This window comes from Microtus ochrogaster, unplaced genomic scaffold (assembly GCF_000317375.1).
Source record: "Microtus ochrogaster isolate Prairie Vole_2 unplaced genomic scaffold, MicOch1.0 UNK18, whole genome shotgun sequence".
NCBI lineage: Eukaryota > Metazoa > Chordata > Mammalia > Rodentia > Cricetidae > Microtus > Microtus ochrogaster.
This window is the reverse complement of record NW_004949116.1, coordinates 5,770,048-5,787,765: the sequence shown is the minus strand read 5'-3', so window position 1 is coordinate 5,787,765 and position 17,718 is coordinate 5,770,048. Positions and strand designations below refer to the sequence as shown.

Genomic DNA, 17,718 nt, shown 5'->3' with positions numbered 1-17,718 from the left:
AAAATCTTAAAAAAAAAAAAAAAGAAAAGAAAGAAAGGAAATCCAGGAGAGACCAACTGGAGCTTTCCCCATCCTGCAGCCTGGATCTGAATGGCAGGAGGCCTGTGAGAGCTGCCACTGCCTCCGTGGGAAAAGCATCTGCACTCGACACTGCCCAGGCCTCACCTGTGCTCAGGTACCCTGTGGCCCTGTAGCCTTCCCTCTATGGCTGGTCTTAGGGTTTCTGGACAGGCAGTGTGGGGTGATGGGATGTCCCCCTGAGTAGATCATGAATGGCTTCCTGTAGGGTGAAGTGATGGTACAGAAGCCAGGGAGCTGTTGTCCCATCTGTCAACAGGACACTCTGGCTGTGCAGGGTATGGCTACCTGTATAATGCCTTTATCTGGTCTGAACCTTTCTGCCTCATGGTCTCACACCCACCCTGCTGTGTGCCCATCTTCCCCAGGCTTGCCTGCATGGGGATCAGAGTGGCTCCCTCATCCCAGGCTCTGCCCTAACATGTCTTTTGCCTAAAGGCCCCTCAATCATGGCTTCTTCCTCTGTCTTGAAGCTACCCCTTCACCCCCAGAGGAGAAACCAGCCTCCTGCCAGTTGCTCACCGAGCTCAGAAACCTCACCAAGGGTCCCTGTCACCTGGATCAGGTAGAAGTGAGCTACTGTAGTGGACACTGCAAGTCCAGCACTGACGTCATGACTGAGGTGAGCTGGGGGCTGCCTTACAGATCCACCGGGCAGGTCAGCCAGAGCCCAAGGGCTTCACACCAGATGAGGTCCTGAGAGAAACCCAGAGAACGTGAGGAACACAGTCCATTCTCACAGAGCTGATGGAACTGGGGCTATGGAGTATCAGGGCCCTTCTCCAGGGTGGCAGGATACTTATGTGCCCAAAGTATGCCTCCCAGACCACTGTGTCCCTCTAAGCCAATAAGTTGAGATACCCACAAAAAAGTCTTGGGAAGGGAAAGTGACTGATGCCAGACCCATCATGCTCACTTCAGGAGGGTTGGCTTTTTACAGATAGGTTCACCCAGGCTTTTCCTGTGAGGTCTATACCTGGTTAAACCCAGAATCTCTCTGCTTGCTCTCCTTGGACCCTGCTTCTCTCCCTGACCTTTCTCCCTGCACACACACACACACACACACACACACACACGCACACACACACACACACACACACACACTTAGTTTCCAACCTAGAGGATTGTAACTCAGGCCATTGGTTCCCTTTGAATGGAGACCTGGCTCCTGGCCACCAGCACCTTATATCTAATCCAGAGCCATTCCCTTCTGCTTCCACCCGGATGGGTTAGCTGTGCTGAAAGACAATGGTGCGCTCTCTCTGGCTTTCAAAATGCTACCCCTTAATTCTGTGCTGTGCTGCTGCTGTCCTGAGTGCTCCTATCTTGGGTGCTCCTGCCCCTTCTGAGAATGCTTTCCCCAAACACATTTGGAACTTATAAAACACGAGTAAAGAAAGAAAACAGGAACAGAGTTCAGAGATAATAACCTTTGCCATTTTTGAACTTGAAACTGTGTGAATGTCTGAAAGAATTATGAACTATACCACGGGTATAGGTAAAATTAAGTCACTGTTCTGGGGGCAGGAGTAGAGCTCTGGACGGGCAGCCCACAGTGTTTAGGATCCAACTGTGCACTCAGGGTTTGTTAGAAGTCTTGTGTATGACTAGCCCTTTTCTATCTAAGCTTGAAACCTCTTAGAGTGAAAGCTGCATCCTTACCCAGATGCGCTCATTCATTGGATGTTCAGATGCACTGGGGATGGAGTGAAGAAAGTGGGCTTCTTGAAGAAGGGGGCTGGGGTGATGCTTCCTACCAGACTACCTCAGGAGTCCAGGACAATTGGAACTTGGCCCTGGCAAGACCAGGGGAAGGGACGAAGACTCCATTTGGCTCCCTGCCCACTCAACCAGCTTCTCTTGGCCAGGAACCCTACCTGCAGAGCCAGTGTGACTGCTGTAGCTACCGTCTAGATCCTGACAGCCCTGTGCGGATCCTGAACCTTCACTGCCCTGCCGACCACACAGAGCTGGTGGTGTTGCCAATGATTCACAGCTGCCAGTGCAGTGCCTGCCAGGGTGGGTCTGGCTGGGGAGGGAGAGGGACTCGGTCAGAATTCTCCTTAAGGAGGGGAGGCCTTAGGAACATGCACAGCCTATGGTCCCATTCTACCTTGGCTTTACCAGTCTATTCTGATCTCCCCCCCCCCATTGTGCTTATTTCCTTTCCAATTTCACATAAACTTGTGTGTTTGCAGTAGATTGTACCTGATTCAAATCTCAGTCTTCTGTTGAGGTCAGTACTCATGATCCCATCCCATAAACAGCTCTGACGTGTACATGTAAACATGGGCTTGGTGGGAGGACTCTGGAGGGTATGCAGATGAAGTACCTGGTTAAGTTGCATGCCTGATGTGTACTAAATGAGGTCACACCACATGCCAAGTGTTGGGGAGACGCAGAGGAAGGACAACACAGCCTAGGTGGAGGGCACGGAAGAACTGGTTTCCTGCTGCACTGCCTTCAGGCAGCTCTAGTTCATCATCCTCTGCCCTGTCCCATTTTCTCCCACCTGACCATGCTGCCTCTAACAAGCCCATCTCAAAATTCTCTCTGCAGGTGGTGATTTCTCCAAGCGCTGACAGGCTCCACCGGACGCATCCACTGCGGTCTCTCTTGTGCATTCCTCACTTCCTTCTGTGCCCACTTACCCGCCTCCAGCCTGTGGCATTAGCATATTCCAAATAAAGTAATGCTGGCAACTAACGCTGACAAACTTCTATGTGGTCTCTGTTCCTGGTCCCAACAGGGGATTAGAGGGAGAGCCCAGCCTGGACCTGAGCAGCAGCTCTGGGGGGGGTCCACCGTGTATCATCCTGGCTCTATGGCTTGAATAAGTCATTCCCCATCACTGCCCCAGTTTCTTCAGCTGTTGTAGGAAGCATTGAATCTGAAGTCTGAAGAACTCCTGTATTAGACAGGAGTGTCCCAGGTCATGTCCCCCAACCCAGTGTGATTCCGTCACAACACAGACTGTCCTCCTCTTGATGACAGTTTAATTGAACTGTAATTTATAAGATAAGACACTCTCTCTGTGATTTTCTTTTTTAAATACTTTATTTTATGTAGATGAGTGCTCTACCTGCATGTATGCCTTTATTCCAGAAGAGGGTATCAGATCTCACTGTAAATGATTGTGAGCCACCATGCCGTTTCTGGGAATTGAACTTGGGGCCTCTGGAAGAGCAGCCAGTACTCATAACTGCTGAGCCATCTCTCCAGCCCATGCATGTGATTTTCAAGACATGATCTTACTGTGTAAGACCTGACTGGCCTGAAACTCACTATAAAGTAGGATGGCCTTAAACTCAACAAAAATCCACCTCCTCTGCCTCCTGAGCACTGGGATGACCTGTGGGAGGTCTACACCCAGCCTGAAATTCATTCATTTTACCTTTAACTTTAATGACTTGACTAGACAGTAAATAAAGTTGTGCAAACATCACTTCCCCCCAGTTTTAGAACATTTCCATCATGTCCTGCCCTCTAACAACGCTCCTGCGTCTAGCCCCAGACAAGCTGTAAACTGCTTCTCACTTAATAGAATTGCCCTTTCTGAGCATTTCATGTGAACGCTTGGCTTCTTTCAGCTAACCTGATGACTCTGTGGCTCACTGACATTACAGCATGTAACAGCAGTTCATTCCCTTTATTGCTACAAAATGCCTATCATCTGCCAGTTGTCGGACATTGCTTATGGCTTGCCTATCTATCTACCAGTTGATAGAGATTTTGTTGCTGCTGCTTTTTCTATTATGCTTAAAATTATTAAGAACATTTTGTACAAGTCTTTGTGCGGGCATACTTTTACATCCCCAGCACCCACATAGAAGGTGTGCAGGGCAGTGCTCTCCTGTAACTCCAGCTCTGGGAGTGTAGAGACAGTAGGATCCTGAGAGCTTGCTGGCCAGCCTCTGAAAAGCCAACTCCAGGTTCAGTGAGAGACGCTGTCTCAAAATCAAGGTATAGGATGTATAGAATAATAGAGAGATGCCTACACAAATGTGATGTGTGACACACACACACACACACACACACACACACACACACACACACACACACTAAATCCAGCATGATGTCCCAGCCTGTAACCAAGAGGCTAAGGCAGGAGAATATGGAGTTCGAGGCCATCTTGGGCTACCAGGTGACATGCTGGGTGTTTTTGTTTGTTTTTTTTAAGAAACAAAAAATAGAAATGTAAGGAAAAAGTATTGCCCTTGATTAATCTTGTTGACCTGCTGACCTGTGTGCTAATGGAACTTACCCACAGCAAGAGGAGCTGGTCCAAACTGTACTCTCCAGGCTGGACTACACCTCCCGTGAGCCTCTCCGCCCCCGCGAGGCGGTAGCCATAAAGCGCTGTGCTAGCACAACTCTAGTCCCAGCTCATCACTACCTTTGCCAGCCAGCAGCAGCGCTACCGCCTCCTGCTGTGGGAGAGAAAAGTTTGCTGCCGCGTGTCTCCCCTTTCTCGGCGACTCAAGTCCCGAATGGGCCGCGGCGGCCTCGGAACAGACCTAGAGGGAGGCAGTCTGCACGACCGCTAGAACCTGGCCATGGAGCCCGGGGAGACGGGGAAGGTAGGACTGGAAGGGCAAGGGGCTGCTCTCCTGTCGCGCATCCCGATCTGGACTAGCGGACAAGCTAGCCTTGCAGGAAAGTGCTTTCCCGCCTGCCTCGTCTTCCTTGGCCGGGAGACATTTACTCCTCCTATCCCTATCTTGCTCCACTCTCCGACCCCTCTTCGGGCCAGCCATACCTCTGCTTGTGGCCACCCTGCCGGTGGTCCCGGGATGCGGGACTAGCTAAGCATAGTGATGCCAAAGTGTTTCTGGTTTACTTTCCTGGCTTTTGGCATTTGGAGGGAGGAGGCCTTGCTTATAAGGCATAGAGGCTGGCTAGGACGCCAGTGGAAGTCAAAGGGTGGGCGACTGAGAAGTGGCGTGAGACCCTGGTGCTACTTAGCTCTTCCTTCCCAAGAAAGGGAAAAAGAGCTTCTGGCATTTTCTTGCATACTTCTAGTTTATCTACTTCATGAAGAATGTGGGCATGGCTTAGAACACACTCGGCAATCTTCAAGACTTTGGGCAAGAAGAGGCTTTGGAGATGGGCCATGAGGTAGGGTGGAAAGTGGTCGGGAGCGAGGAACGGTGTCCGTGCTGCTGGATTGTGGGCACACTGGCTGAGAGACAGGCAGCTTCCAAAGAGTAAGGTCTTTTACGTCGTTCTTTGCATCCAGTTCTTCTGTGCACTCTAGGAGTGTTGTGAATCGCCTCTGGGCCTTGGACCCAGTAGACAAGGACTCTACCCACTGAGCTACATCCTCAGCTCTTGCAACCCTTGTTGAATATTTGGGCGTGGGGGGGGTCATGGAAGGAATTTTCTCAACAAACGTTTACAAGTGCTTACAAGACTTTCTCTCCCTTTTGTCCCTCTCCACCTCCTTTGTGTCCATTTTATAAACATTTGGACTCTGAGCTTTGCTTTGGACAAGATGTTAGAGTACAGAATCCATAGGAAGGAGCCATGTTCCACAGAGAGCTGTCCTGTCATTTCCACTTGAGTAACTTGGATGAGCCCAGAAAGGTTGGCACAGAAGAGAGGAAAGATGAGAAGGGTATTTTGGTGCCATACTTTTATCTGGAAAGGATCCTGTCATGAAAAAGTCGTAGTTCTTTGTTTAAGCATCTCTTCCATCCTCCCTTTCTCCCAGTCCACTAACTACAGAGATTTCCCACATCTCGCGGTCTACAGAAAATCTGGGTGAAGGCAAACTCAGTTGGATCTGTAAGGAATGAAAACTATTTGGCCAGTCTAGAAACTGTTGAAAACGCACAGGCATGCACACTAAAAGGAATGGCCATTTCTCTTGGGTAATATCTTCAGATTGTGTTAGGTTGAACTTAAATTCAGATGAGGAAAGGGACGGGAAGTATTAAAAATGACATCAAGATTAGAACTAGTGATTTAAGGTTAAATTTCCAAGCTCTTATTTTAGTCTTCCTTGACCTTTAATAAAAGAGGAGAGAGGAATATAGGTATTTTGGAGAAAGCAAAGGAATTTTTTTTTCAGGTCCAAACACTAATTGAAAATCTCAAGACTCAGAAATTTTCCCTTATTCAAGTCTGGATTGTAGGGTGTCTCCAAAGGGTTTAGCCCTCCCCAAGTGCATGTGTTTTCTACCCTGAGAGATGAGAACATTATCCAAAAATGAGAGAAACTTGAAAGCACCTGACAGTAAAGATACATAGCAAACCAGCGAAAACAAAGGCCTGGGGAGAATATGAACTCAGATTCTGAGCAGAGAGCTATGAAATTGGGGAGTCCTTTCGCGATGGCTTCGTTTCTTTGCCAGAATACCACTTGGTTGTTATTTTGTGGCATTTATTAGCCAAAAACAATCTTGGGCTTTTGGATTGCGGTCGGATACCTTGCCGATCATTGGTAGGATAATGGGTAGAGGTCAAAGACTTGTCATCCTGCATTTTGTTTGTTTGTTTGTTTGTTTTTGTCTCAACCCTGGTCTCTATACGAATTTCTTTTACTTGCTTATGTTTTTGGCATTACCTGTAACATCTCCAGTTATGACAACACCTGGTATTTAGGATGCTCTGGGTAAGTGTTTTCTGAAAGGGTGGCTCGTACAGGTGGGTGTTGGGTCCCAGTCTAGTGTACCATGCTGTCCTGGGAGATTGTGTTGCTGGTGCCCTGGGCATGTGTACGAGGCTGCACGTGTGCCTCTTCATGGATGTGTCTGTTGCTTCCTGGCCATCTCTGTCTTTTCTCAGGGAAGTGATCAATCCTGCCTCATTTTCACTCCAGTCCAGTTTTGTTACTTTGAGTCTCTTTCCATATCTGCAGGTCTCTGTTCGGCTCTGTTCGGCCACCGTATAAGAACACTTAATAAATGTGCTTTGAATGAAAAATATGAAGTGATTGACTATGAAATTCTTTTGTGTGATGCTATGATGGAGAGGAATGGTATCTGGGAAGGGTTTTATCACATAAACAGTCAGGCACAGGTTTCCTGGTGCCAGGCCCTAGAAGGTAACTGAGGCATTCCCGGGTCAGGGTAGGAACCACGCTGGGACCAGTTGTAAGGAAGCCCCTTGTAAGAGATGGATAAGACCTCGATGGGTGGACAGACAACGAGTGGTGGAGAAAAGGACAGTTGGGGGTCTAGGTTTGGGGGTGTAGGGGGAGGGAAGATGCAAGCGGGTTGAATGATGGGAGGAGGTAAGCTAGAGTGAGCAGAGTTGAGCTTCACGTTGAGAGGGTTTGGGTGCTCAATAGGGGAACCGGCTAAAATAGAATATTCAGATACACTTTGCATCCTACATAGGTAAGACATTTCTCATATTGGGGCAGATTTGAGGTATTATAGTACAGTTGCCCAGAAGCAGAAGGTGCCACAATGCAGCTTAAAAGAGGGGTGCCAGGTATTTGTGCATTACTCTGAGTGAAAAGACACTTCGTTCCATATTCAGTTTCTGCCTCATTGTGCCACTAAGGAGATGGACCGTCAGCCTTCATTATGGTGCCTTCTCAGCCTGGGGAAGCAACGTGGACCGCAAGCCTTGTGTCCCTGGCCACAAGAGTTTGAGTTTTTCATTTGATTGGTTGCTTTGTTTTTAGAGATAGGGTCTCACTATATGTGCCAGGCTGCCCTTCAACTCTCTGTAGCACGATTAATAACAACTTAGAGATAAAAATTGGGGTTCAACCTGAAGATCAGAAAAGCACCAGTCACAGGCTCTTACCTCGACCTTAGTCCAAAATGGCGATCCTGCCTCCAGGAATCTCAGAATGAGACTGAGACTGAGAACTGTTTCCTCTCGTTTTATAATCCCCTCTAGGGCTGGCATTTAAAGGCAGGCACTGTCCGGTTTCTATGGCAAACCATTGTGGCTACTGGGATTAAAGGTGTGTGTTACCATTGGCTGGTCTATAAGAATGACCAGCGGGGCTGTTTTACTCTGATCTTCAGGCAGGCTTTATTAAAATACAAATGAAATGCCACTGTGACTCTCAGTCGCTCTTCAGCAGCCTCCAGCTGCGGGGCAAGTGTGCTCTACCACATCCTTTGGTCATAGATATTTTTTTAATTTTTATTTTTTTAACCCGCACCTATAGGGATAGACTGCTCTCTATCCTGGTATGCAGCGTTCATCTGGGATCAGTTCCTGCCCCCCCTTCTCCTTCTCCACACTAGCCCCCTTATTCCGTCTTGGCATGTGCCTCCTCCTGTCTGACTGCTTCCTTTTCATGGAGTCCACTTTGTAGCAGCGTTTGGAAAGCTCTGTAAGCACAAATGCTTGTTATAAACGAGTGTTTTATAATATCACTTCACTACTGTTTCATTCTTTATTATGGTGTGTGTGTGTGTGTGTGTGTGTGTGTGTGTGTGTGTGTGTGTATTAGGAGTCGGTACTCTCCTTCTACCATTTGGGACCTGGAGACTTATCTTAGGTCATTAGGCTTGACTACAAGTGCCTTTACTTGCTAAGCCATTTGCTGGCTTCTACAACTGCTTTTAAAAATGTTCCATTTTTACATATTCATAGATAAAACATTGGGAAGTCAGATACCAAATGACAGTAATTCTGTTTCAATGGTGGGAATGATCATAAAACCGCCTGGGGCCTGGAGAGATGGCTGTGCTGTTAAGGACACTTGTTGCTCTTGAAGAGAATTCAGGTTCAGTTCCTGGCACCTATATGGTGGGTCACAGCCACCCATAACTCCAGTTCCAGGGGATCTGACACCCTCTTCTGACTTTCCCAGGCACTAGGCATTAGTGTTGTACATGTACATACATGCAGGCAAAACGCTCATAAGCATAAATATTATATAAGCTTTTTTATTTTTTTTTAATGAGGGGAAGCAATTGAGAAAGACACCTGACTTTGATCTCTATGCTACACATTCACATACACACCCCCTCCACACGTACACGTACACACACACACACACACACACACACACACAATGTAAAAATATAGACTTCTTGTGTCAGCCTCATAAAGAAGGCTCTGATTGTTCAGTGGCTGCAGCTTCCTGATTTTATCCCACGGCCACTTGCACTCACATGGCAGGAGAGATTGGTTGCAGGTTGTGTGTGTACATCAACAGTGCTTCCCACTGTGACCCACATACTCATAAACTCGTGGAATAGGAGCTCTGCCTGCCAGTGTGGAAGACGTGTCTCAGGAACTCACTTAGCAGGGCTCATATTCCTTTCAGGTTTCTGTGACCTTTGATGACATCACTCTGAACCTGCTGCGGGAGGAATGGATGCTGCCGAGTCCACCCCTGAAGGACTTTTCTGCTTCTGACAAGTTGACGGTACCTCTAGGTCTACCACCGCCAGTCTCGATCAGTATCCCCGCTGCACCTGGGTGAGGATGTCCTGGGGAATTCTCTGCAATTCTGTGGTTTCTCTGGGTATCTCTAGAAACCTTTGTCCATCCCTCAGTCCCAGCCCTTTTCTCCTCTTTTTAGGCTGGGCAGGACAGATAGAGAATGTCAGGCGGCCTGAGGCTTTGGGCTGTTTCCGCAGTGCAGAGTGAGCCACAGCCTGTGGATCTGTGGAGCCCCCGGGCCCTGTGGGAGTCCATAGTGGTGGTCAGAGCACTGGTTTTGCAAATCTTCTCTCTCTCCAGTTCCACACCTCAATGCTCGGTTGCTTTCGACCTTGTAGGCCTTGATTTTCTCCTTAAGGCAGTTTTTTTTTTAAAAAAAAATATTTATTATGTATACACTATCCTGTTTGTGTGTATGCCTGCAGGCCAGAAGAGGGCACCAGATCTCATTACAGATGGTTGTGAGCCATCATGTGGTTGCTGGGAATTGAACTCAAGACCTTTGGAAGAGCAGGCAGTGCTCTTAACCACTGAGCCATCTCTCCAGCCCTCCTTAAGGCAATTTAATGAGACAAAACGAACTGAGAAACTTTGTACAAATGTTTTTCTTCATCTTTTCTGTTTTAGTTTTTAAATATACTTTTCTCTGTTTTTTGTCTTACGTTCTATACCAAGGACGGAAGTAATTGTGTTCAAAATGTTTGAGCACACATATGTTCTATTCTAGATCGAGTATCCATAGTCCAGAAGCCTGTAACCTGCAATACTGCAAACTCTGACACTCTTAGAGAGCCACCTGCACTCACAGGGTCTCGGTCTTCGGAGTATTTTAGCTTAGGGCACTCTCCTAGTGCAGTGCAAATGCTAGGCTGTCTGGAAAACGGCAGAGTCTGATAGTCTCATGTAGCTCAGGCTAGCCTCAAATTCCCAAAAAGCCTCAAATGACCTTGAATTTCTTCCTGCCTTTGCCTCCCCAAGTGCTGGGATTGAACTCAGAGCCTAGAGCTTTCTAGGTGAGCACCGTGCCAACCGAAGTATACCCCTAGTCCCCGTGGCCCTGGGCCTTTGGGTGAGGGTAATTAACTTGTGTTTGTTGGATGAAGGCATGGCAGCTGTGACCTCAACGTTCTGTGGGTGGTGGTGGAATTGTAGCTAGGTTGGGTCCTTTCTCTATGCCTGTTGTATAAAGTTGAAAGTCACCAAGACTCTGAAACTTCAGGTTGCAAAGCAGTCGCTCGCAGGCCAGCGTTGGCTCACAGTGGGGGCTCTGTTGCACTTTGCTTTGCCATTCCAGCTTTTGCTATTTTAGTTTGGGGTGTCTACGAAGTGTTGAAGTTGCCAACACGGAGCCACAGGGAGTTTTTGTGTACAAGTATAACTTTCTGGCATCTCTTGGCAAGAGGGATCATGTGTCAGTGCTGGGTCTATGTCCAACATGACTGCCTTCTGTTTACTTTTATTATTATGGGGAGGGGGGCTTGGCCTGCATGTATGTCTGTATGCCATGTGTGTGCCAGGTGTCCGTGGAGGCTGGAAGACAGTGTTAGATCCTCTGGAACTAGAGTTACAGATGGTTGTGAATGGCCATGTGGGTGTTAGGAACTGAACCAGGGTCCTCTGGCTCAGCCAGTGATCAGCACTGAGCTGTCTCTTCAGGCCTGTGAACTGACAATTTAATGCCATTTTAGCTTTGTCTCTGCCCCTCCTTGATTTTGCCTGCTCCCCCGTTCTTTTAGTGGGTCTCACAGACAGCAGAGTTTCTAAACCCCTAAGCCAGCCCACCTAATTCTCACTTTCCTTTACTACCCACAGTCTCACAACATGGAGAATGTTCCAGGCAGAGCCCCTCCTTGGAGCCAGGCCCTCATGGCTTTTCACTGTTCCCAACTCTGGCCTGGTTGCTGCTGATCCTAAGCTGTTCCATGAGTTTAGACAAGGGACTGAGCCATAGCTGGGCAACATCCAGGGCCAGAGGTGTCCCCTGAGCCATCATCCTGGCGAGTGTGGTCTGGGTGTGGAGGCTACTGACAAGGAGCAGAGTGGGGATACTAGGAGACAGCCTCACCCTGTGTCTGCCTGGACCCCACAGGTGTCATCTTGTCTGAACACACACCCCTGCCCCACCCTTGAACTTTGCCCCCTCCGTTGATTTCTGCCATGCAGCAAGTGTTTGTTTATCCTGCAGACTCCAAGGAGGTGGGACTGTCTTACTTCCCGCTGTATTTTCAGTGTCTGGAGCAGTGCCTGGCACACAGCAGTTCTGAAGTTGTCACCGAGTGAATGAAACAGTGAGTGAGTGGCTGTGTGCTGAGTCCTGAGGGTGGCTTCTCTGTTTCAGGAGATGACAGAGTTAACCCAGTTCCCCCTGTGAGAACCCAGAGCTGAGCTCACTCTCCTGTGGGAGTCAGAGCCACAGAGTTCACTGTCCTTGTGGTTTCCTCAAATAGACCTCAGGCACCTCTGGACTGCTGCTAAGGAACACAGGGCCCATGTGTTTCCTTGTGTCTCCCTGCGCGGCTCTTCATTTGGGGCTCCTGATGGTTAGTGACTTCCTGCTCAATGTTTTAGACTGGACAAAAAAGAGCCCTTGGCCACTGACCGCTGAAGCTCAGGTTGATGGCTGAGGAGCAGCACCAGGGAATTAGTTAATCGGTTTCATTTCTGTAAAGAAAGAAACTTCTAGTTCAGTTTGAAGAAGAAAAGTCTTCGTAAGGCCATGAGTGGTTTGAACCCTGAAAGGCTGTGGTGTAGTAGAGGGGCACTGAGCCCTGAACTCAGTATCTGCATCACCAAATAGAACTCTAATAGCCCCATTTATCTGCAATGTGCACCCTCTTTATTGCTGATCTCCCCATGGTTTTAGATAACCACTGTCAACCACAGTTAATGGAGTGCAGCAAGGTGTTTAAAGAGGAGAGACCGCATGTTTGTAACTTGAATCACAATATTATCACGTTCTAGTTTGTCATTGCTGTTTGCTTACTGTGTCTAGTTTGTGAATGAAAACGTTATCACTCTCATGTATAGATGGAAAAAATACAGAACATAGGCTGGGCCCCTCCACGGCCCAGGCATCTATCTGCCAGGAGCCTGGTGCACAGTCCCTGCAGATGAGGAGACAGTTCTATTCCGATGTGGCTTACAGTTTACCGATCTGGGAACTGCAGCTATGCCCGGGGATAGGTGGCTGTCTTGGCTTAGGTACTCAGCAGAATGCAAGGGCCTCTCTGTCAGGCCTACCTCAGAAGGAAGTTCCTCCAGAGTGACCGCTGCAGTCTGGTTCCTCCATCTCTTTAACCCTGTGTTGCCATGTCCTCAGTTTTATACTAAGTGAGCTCTGAACCCAGGAAAGGGCCACTGTCTGGGGTGGCCTTGATCAGAGCGCAGCGATGTCCATTTGGTCCAGTGTCTCTATCTACCTTTTAATGTTTTTTTAAATGAGACGTTGGCTTAAAACATGCCTATTTGATTCCCTGCTGGTGAAGCAAGGTAGGTATGAGGAGTCAGGTGAATGAATGCCAAAAATCCAGTTATGATAATTCTTAAGAGTAAGTATGGAAGAAGGGGTATCATCGTGTTAGACTGAGTGTCCTCATATCACTTGTATGCTTGATGGCTCTCAGACCATAGTATTTCAAATTTCATTTATCTTTTCCTTGAAAGGAAAAACACACATGAACTGCGTGGATGTGCAGGATTCCACCCGAGAGAAAGAACTGTACCTACCACCTCAAAAGAAAGCTTGCCTTGCCCACTTCAGTGCAGAGGAAGACTGGACAGGAAGAAACAAGAACCTCCCAGAGCCCCGTTCTATCCAGAAGTTGTGGTTCACCCAGTTTCCGTGGTTGGTCATGAATGAGGAACAGACGGTTCTGTTTTGTGCTGTCTGCCGAGAATACTCATCAGTCAGGGATAGAAGGTCAAGATTACTAGAAGGCGTCACAGGACCATTCAAGGTGGAAACTCTCAAATACCATGCCAGGAGCAAGGCCCATCTGTTCTGTGTCAATGCCCTGGCTGCCAAGGACCCCATCTGGGCAGCCCACCTTCAGAGTCTCAGGGAGAGTTCTGCAGATATCCCGGCCAGTCCTGAACACCTCTTCACCGCAGAATATCCCACCTTCTACCCTCCAGGGCCCCTGGGAGACTTTGATGGCCTAGCTGAGCTCCAGTCAAGCCCAGGAACTGAACTAGAGGACCCTCCAGGGAGTGGAGCCGTCCCTGCTTTGCATCTAGACTGCATGTCAGATTTGAGGCGAAAGGAAACTGGCAGTGACATCCTCAGTCCCTCAAATAGCAGCACTTTATATAAAGACACAATTGAATTCTGCAGCCAGGTAATAGGTTATTGATTGCTGTGCCTCAGAGAAGATTCCATGCTGAAAGTGACATAAATTGCAAAATGATGGTAGAAAAAAGAACAGTAGTGATATTCAGCACTGACATCATAGGGTCACCAGGGCACACATGTTTTTCTGTTTTTTGATATTATTTTTATTTTATGTATATGAATGTCTGTCTGCCCTTATTTGTACATCACATGTGTGCGGTACCTGTGGAAGCCAGAAGAGGGCATCAGATCCCCTGGAACTGGAGTCATAAGTGTTGGGAGCTGCCATGTGGGTGCTGGGAATTGAACCCAGGTTCTCTGGAAGAGCAGCAAGTGCTCTTAACCACCGAGCTATCTCTCCAGCCCCAACTCACATTATTTTAGTGTGCTAGGTATTGCTTTAAATGCTTTACAGGTATTAACTCATTTAACTGGGACAGCTGCTGGGCTAGCTTCTGTTTTATGGATAGCAAAGCCTAATCTATGGTACAGAGAGAGCGTCCTAACTTTTCATACAAGGGATGATGATTTTTATTCAGCATTCAGAACAGCTCCAGAATGCAAGCAATGGCCACCATCACTAACTGAGCATAGACCGTGTTGTGATGTTCAGTATCTTTTAACATCACAGAGTTTTCACAGGTGCTGTGGGATGAGCTGTGTCTAAGGTTACCCCGAGCTGGTAGAGCAAGCGTTGCTAAATTCACCACATTGAGAAAAAACTGAGATTCAGAAAAAAGTGACCTCATGGAGTCCAGAATCCACAAGCTGATGTGGTCAGCATTGGCCTTTCCCGAGAGCCCTGGTGACCAGCCTGGTACTTTCCTTCCATTTGGTACAGCTCTGCTGAACCCCAGTAGATAATGTTTACCTGGTATTTATTTCACGATTACCCAATTTCCTGGAGAGTCGGTAGCTAAGGAAACTGTTCACTGGGCTCTTTGAGTGGCTTGAATTTTCTGTAGCTCTCAACTGTCACAAGCAAGTAGAAGTTCGTAGTAAACCATTGGTGGTCAGGAGTCAGTGGGTTGCTCAGATATTCCTCACAGATAACATCACAGGAGTCTTCTACTGGGTAGCAGATTTTTTTTCAGAATCCTGAGAAAGAGCAAAACTTCTCTTCTTGTTTTTTAGTGTTAGGAGGTAATAACAGGTCTGACCTTTAGAGTCTCAGGATTCTAGCAGCGCGGTGTGCATAAAGCCCTCTTTAGTTAGAAGCACCATTGGTTCTTGTTAACTCCACTTCCTTCTCATCCTATTGGTAGTCCTTGGAGGCAGACAGTCCTCTCTATAACCATAGTGGGTATCCGGTGACCATGGGGCTCCAAGTGACAGCATGCAGTCAGAGGTGCTGTTCTGTGAGTTTCTCTCTTTCCTAAAGAACCTTGGATCTGACTGAGCTAGTTTGGTTTATGTTCTACCTGGAGCTCATAGATTTGATCAATTTCATCAGGGAATTCATCCCTGGGCGGCTTGGTAGGATCCCCAGAAGGAAGGTGTCCTCAGAAGACTGCCTCATGTCTCTCTCATTCCAGCAGGAGGCTGAGTGCTGCTCTGTGTTGCAGGAACCTCCGGACAGTGAGCAGCTAAAGGCGTCCAGGGCACTCGAGGAGCTCCCTGCAGCGTTTGAGGATGTGGTGGTGTACTTCACTCGGGAGGAGTGGGGACTGCTGGACAGGCAGCAGAAGGAGCTCTACAGAGATGTGATGCGAATGAACTACGAGCTGCTGGCATCCCTGGGTAAAGCTCTCCGTCAGCTTTATACACACTGTCTTGACGCAGGGGCCTCTGCGCACTGTGGCCTCCTTCCAGTTTCACCCACTCCTCGTGGGCAGAGAGTGAGCCTATCTTCTCTCAGAACATTGCCAGCTTTGGGTCACCTCTTCATCTGTCTTCCTGTCCGTCTCTCCACCTGTCCTTCACTCAAGTTAGTCCGATATCCAGTACTTGCTGGGTGCTATGGGGCCTTTAGGGACTAGTGGCCCTGTGGCATCAGCAGGTGTTTGAAGGAAACTGTGAAACATCTGAGTTCCATAGGAGAATTCTGGAAGAGTACCCTGGGGCTACTGAAGTGGGGCAGAGAAATATGGGTGTAGGAGGGAGGACGCAGAAAGTCTTCAGAGACGTATTATGAGGGCCACAATCCAGGTCCCCTGGATGGAGGAAGGGTACCCAGACAGGACGGAGAAGGGGACCAACATGAGCCAAGCCTAAAGATAAATGGGCTTCTCAGGTTCCCACTCCATCTTAACGCCTGAGGCTCTTCCATCTTTTCCAGGTGCAGCACCTGCCCTGGCAGTAATGTCAGCAGGCCTGTGAGAGTTAGGAGGGTAGCAGAGTGTTGTGTCTCACTCTTCACTTGGCATCTTAGTGAAGACACCTCAGATGTGGAGACAGCTGTGCTAGAGCTGGTGCTTCATAGTCGCACTGGTGTGCACTGCAGCAGGAGTTGCAGAGCAAGCCGCTGTGCACGTGCAGGAACTGCAGCGGCAGCTCTCATAACTTCTGCTCGGGGATGACTTCACTAGAATGGGAAATCCAGACCCTTATGGCTCTGATGAGGGACGTGCCCCTTTGTTTACACTCCAGCTATAATCTGATTACTTTCTAACATACCCTTTTTGTTTTATTTTTTAGTGTGTATGAGTGTTTTGTCTGCCTGTGTATCTGTGCCCCTTGTGTGTGCAGTGCTGAGACCAGAGGAGAGCATTAGATCCCATAGAACTGGAGTAACAGATGGTTGTGAGCTGCCTTGTGAGTGCTGGGAATTGAACCTGGGTTCTCTGGAAGAGTAGACAGTGCTCTTAACCACTGAGCCATCTCTCTAGCTCCACTTTCTAACATAGTTCTATATACTTATTTTTATTATTATTCATAATTCCATAATTATTCACACGTGTGTGGTGCAGAAGTTTGAATCCAGGGCCTTGTATGTGCTGGGTAAATGTTCTACCTCTGCAGTACACCAATCCAGTTGTTTTCAGCACTTAAATGGTTCCCCAGATAGTCCAGAAGTTACTTAAGTAATCATTTTATGGTGATGGAGAACGTGTGTGTGTCCCCAAGATCTGGGTGCCTGTGAATGTGGTGTGCTTTCAGAACATCAACACCACTACTGTACAGCTAGAAAGCAAAATGCAGGGGGAAATTCATTTGCAAATATTGCATGCAAGCTGGGCAGGGAACGGAGGCAGGAGGCTCACTGTGAGTTTGAGGTCATGTGAGGTCAGAGAATTCCAGATCACCCAGGGTTACAGAGTAAGACCTTAAATAAATAAAACAATTGCATACCCACTTGAAAAGCTTGGTTTTCTTTTTTTAAAGTAGCCTTCAGTAGGAAGGCAGTTTGCTTCCAGATAATCTTGCATTTTTTTTTTTAAATTTTGAGATCTGTTTCTTGTATCTTATTCAAAATACTATGATCTGCATACTTAGCCTTGCTTCATAGTTTTCCTTTGGTAATTTTTTTTTATTATTTTTATTCTTATGTCTGGAAATGGCAGCAGTGGCTTTTGCTATGGCCTGAATATCTGCCAAGGGCTGGTCCTATGTTGAAAGTCTTCTGTGTATTTGATGAGATATTTAAACCAATTCTGCGAGTAGGCAGTAATATTTTCCTTATGAGAGAACCCAGCGGCAGTCATTTATCTGGTAAATGTCCAAAGTGAATCCTACTGCCCTGTCTACTGAATGTACTTTGGACTTGGATAAAATCCTTATTTTTTTGTCGGTTACTAGGTGGACTCCCTTTCTTTGAGTTGAAACATTTTTGTTCATCATATTGGTACTAAAATGATGGCCATGCATAAGGTAAGGTCATTTAAAGGGTCAAACAGCAGACGATGCCAGCCAGCCTTTTAGTTTGCTGTAGCTAACAGTTGGTCTTTCACACTGTCCCTGCATGATCACTGTTGTTTTTGTCACCTTGGTGAGAAGTGGATGATGTC

At 47.6% G+C, this 17,718-nt stretch overlaps 2 protein-coding genes across 2 annotated transcripts in view; both read left to right on the top strand.

The window, feature by feature from the left end:
- The window catches only part of Sspo (SCO-spondin), a 53,901-nt gene extending 51,129 nt beyond the window's left edge, over window positions 1-2,772 (top strand). The window contains exons 99-103 of the mRNA XM_026789410.1: window positions 80-175; window positions 287-356; window positions 552-700; window positions 1,947-2,097; window positions 2,638-2,772. Coding sequence (XP_026645211.1) covers window positions 80-175; window positions 287-356; window positions 552-700; window positions 1,947-2,097; window positions 2,638-2,660 — 489 coding nt within the window. The 3' untranslated portion in view covers window positions 2,661-2,772. The remainder of the gene's footprint in view (window positions 1-79; window positions 176-286; window positions 357-551; window positions 701-1,946; window positions 2,098-2,637) is intronic.
- Window positions 2,773-4,538: 1,766 nt separating this feature from the next.
- Window positions 4,539-17,718, top strand: part of LOC113455436 (zinc finger protein 862-like) — a 26,075-nt gene continuing 12,895 nt past the window's right edge. The window contains exons 1-3 of the mRNA XM_026789388.1: window positions 4,539-4,658; window positions 13,105-13,778; window positions 15,307-15,511. Coding sequence (XP_026645189.1) covers window positions 13,116-13,778; window positions 15,307-15,511 — 868 coding nt within the window. The 5' untranslated portion in view covers window positions 4,539-4,658; window positions 13,105-13,115. The remainder of the gene's footprint in view (window positions 4,659-13,104; window positions 13,779-15,306; window positions 15,512-17,718) is intronic.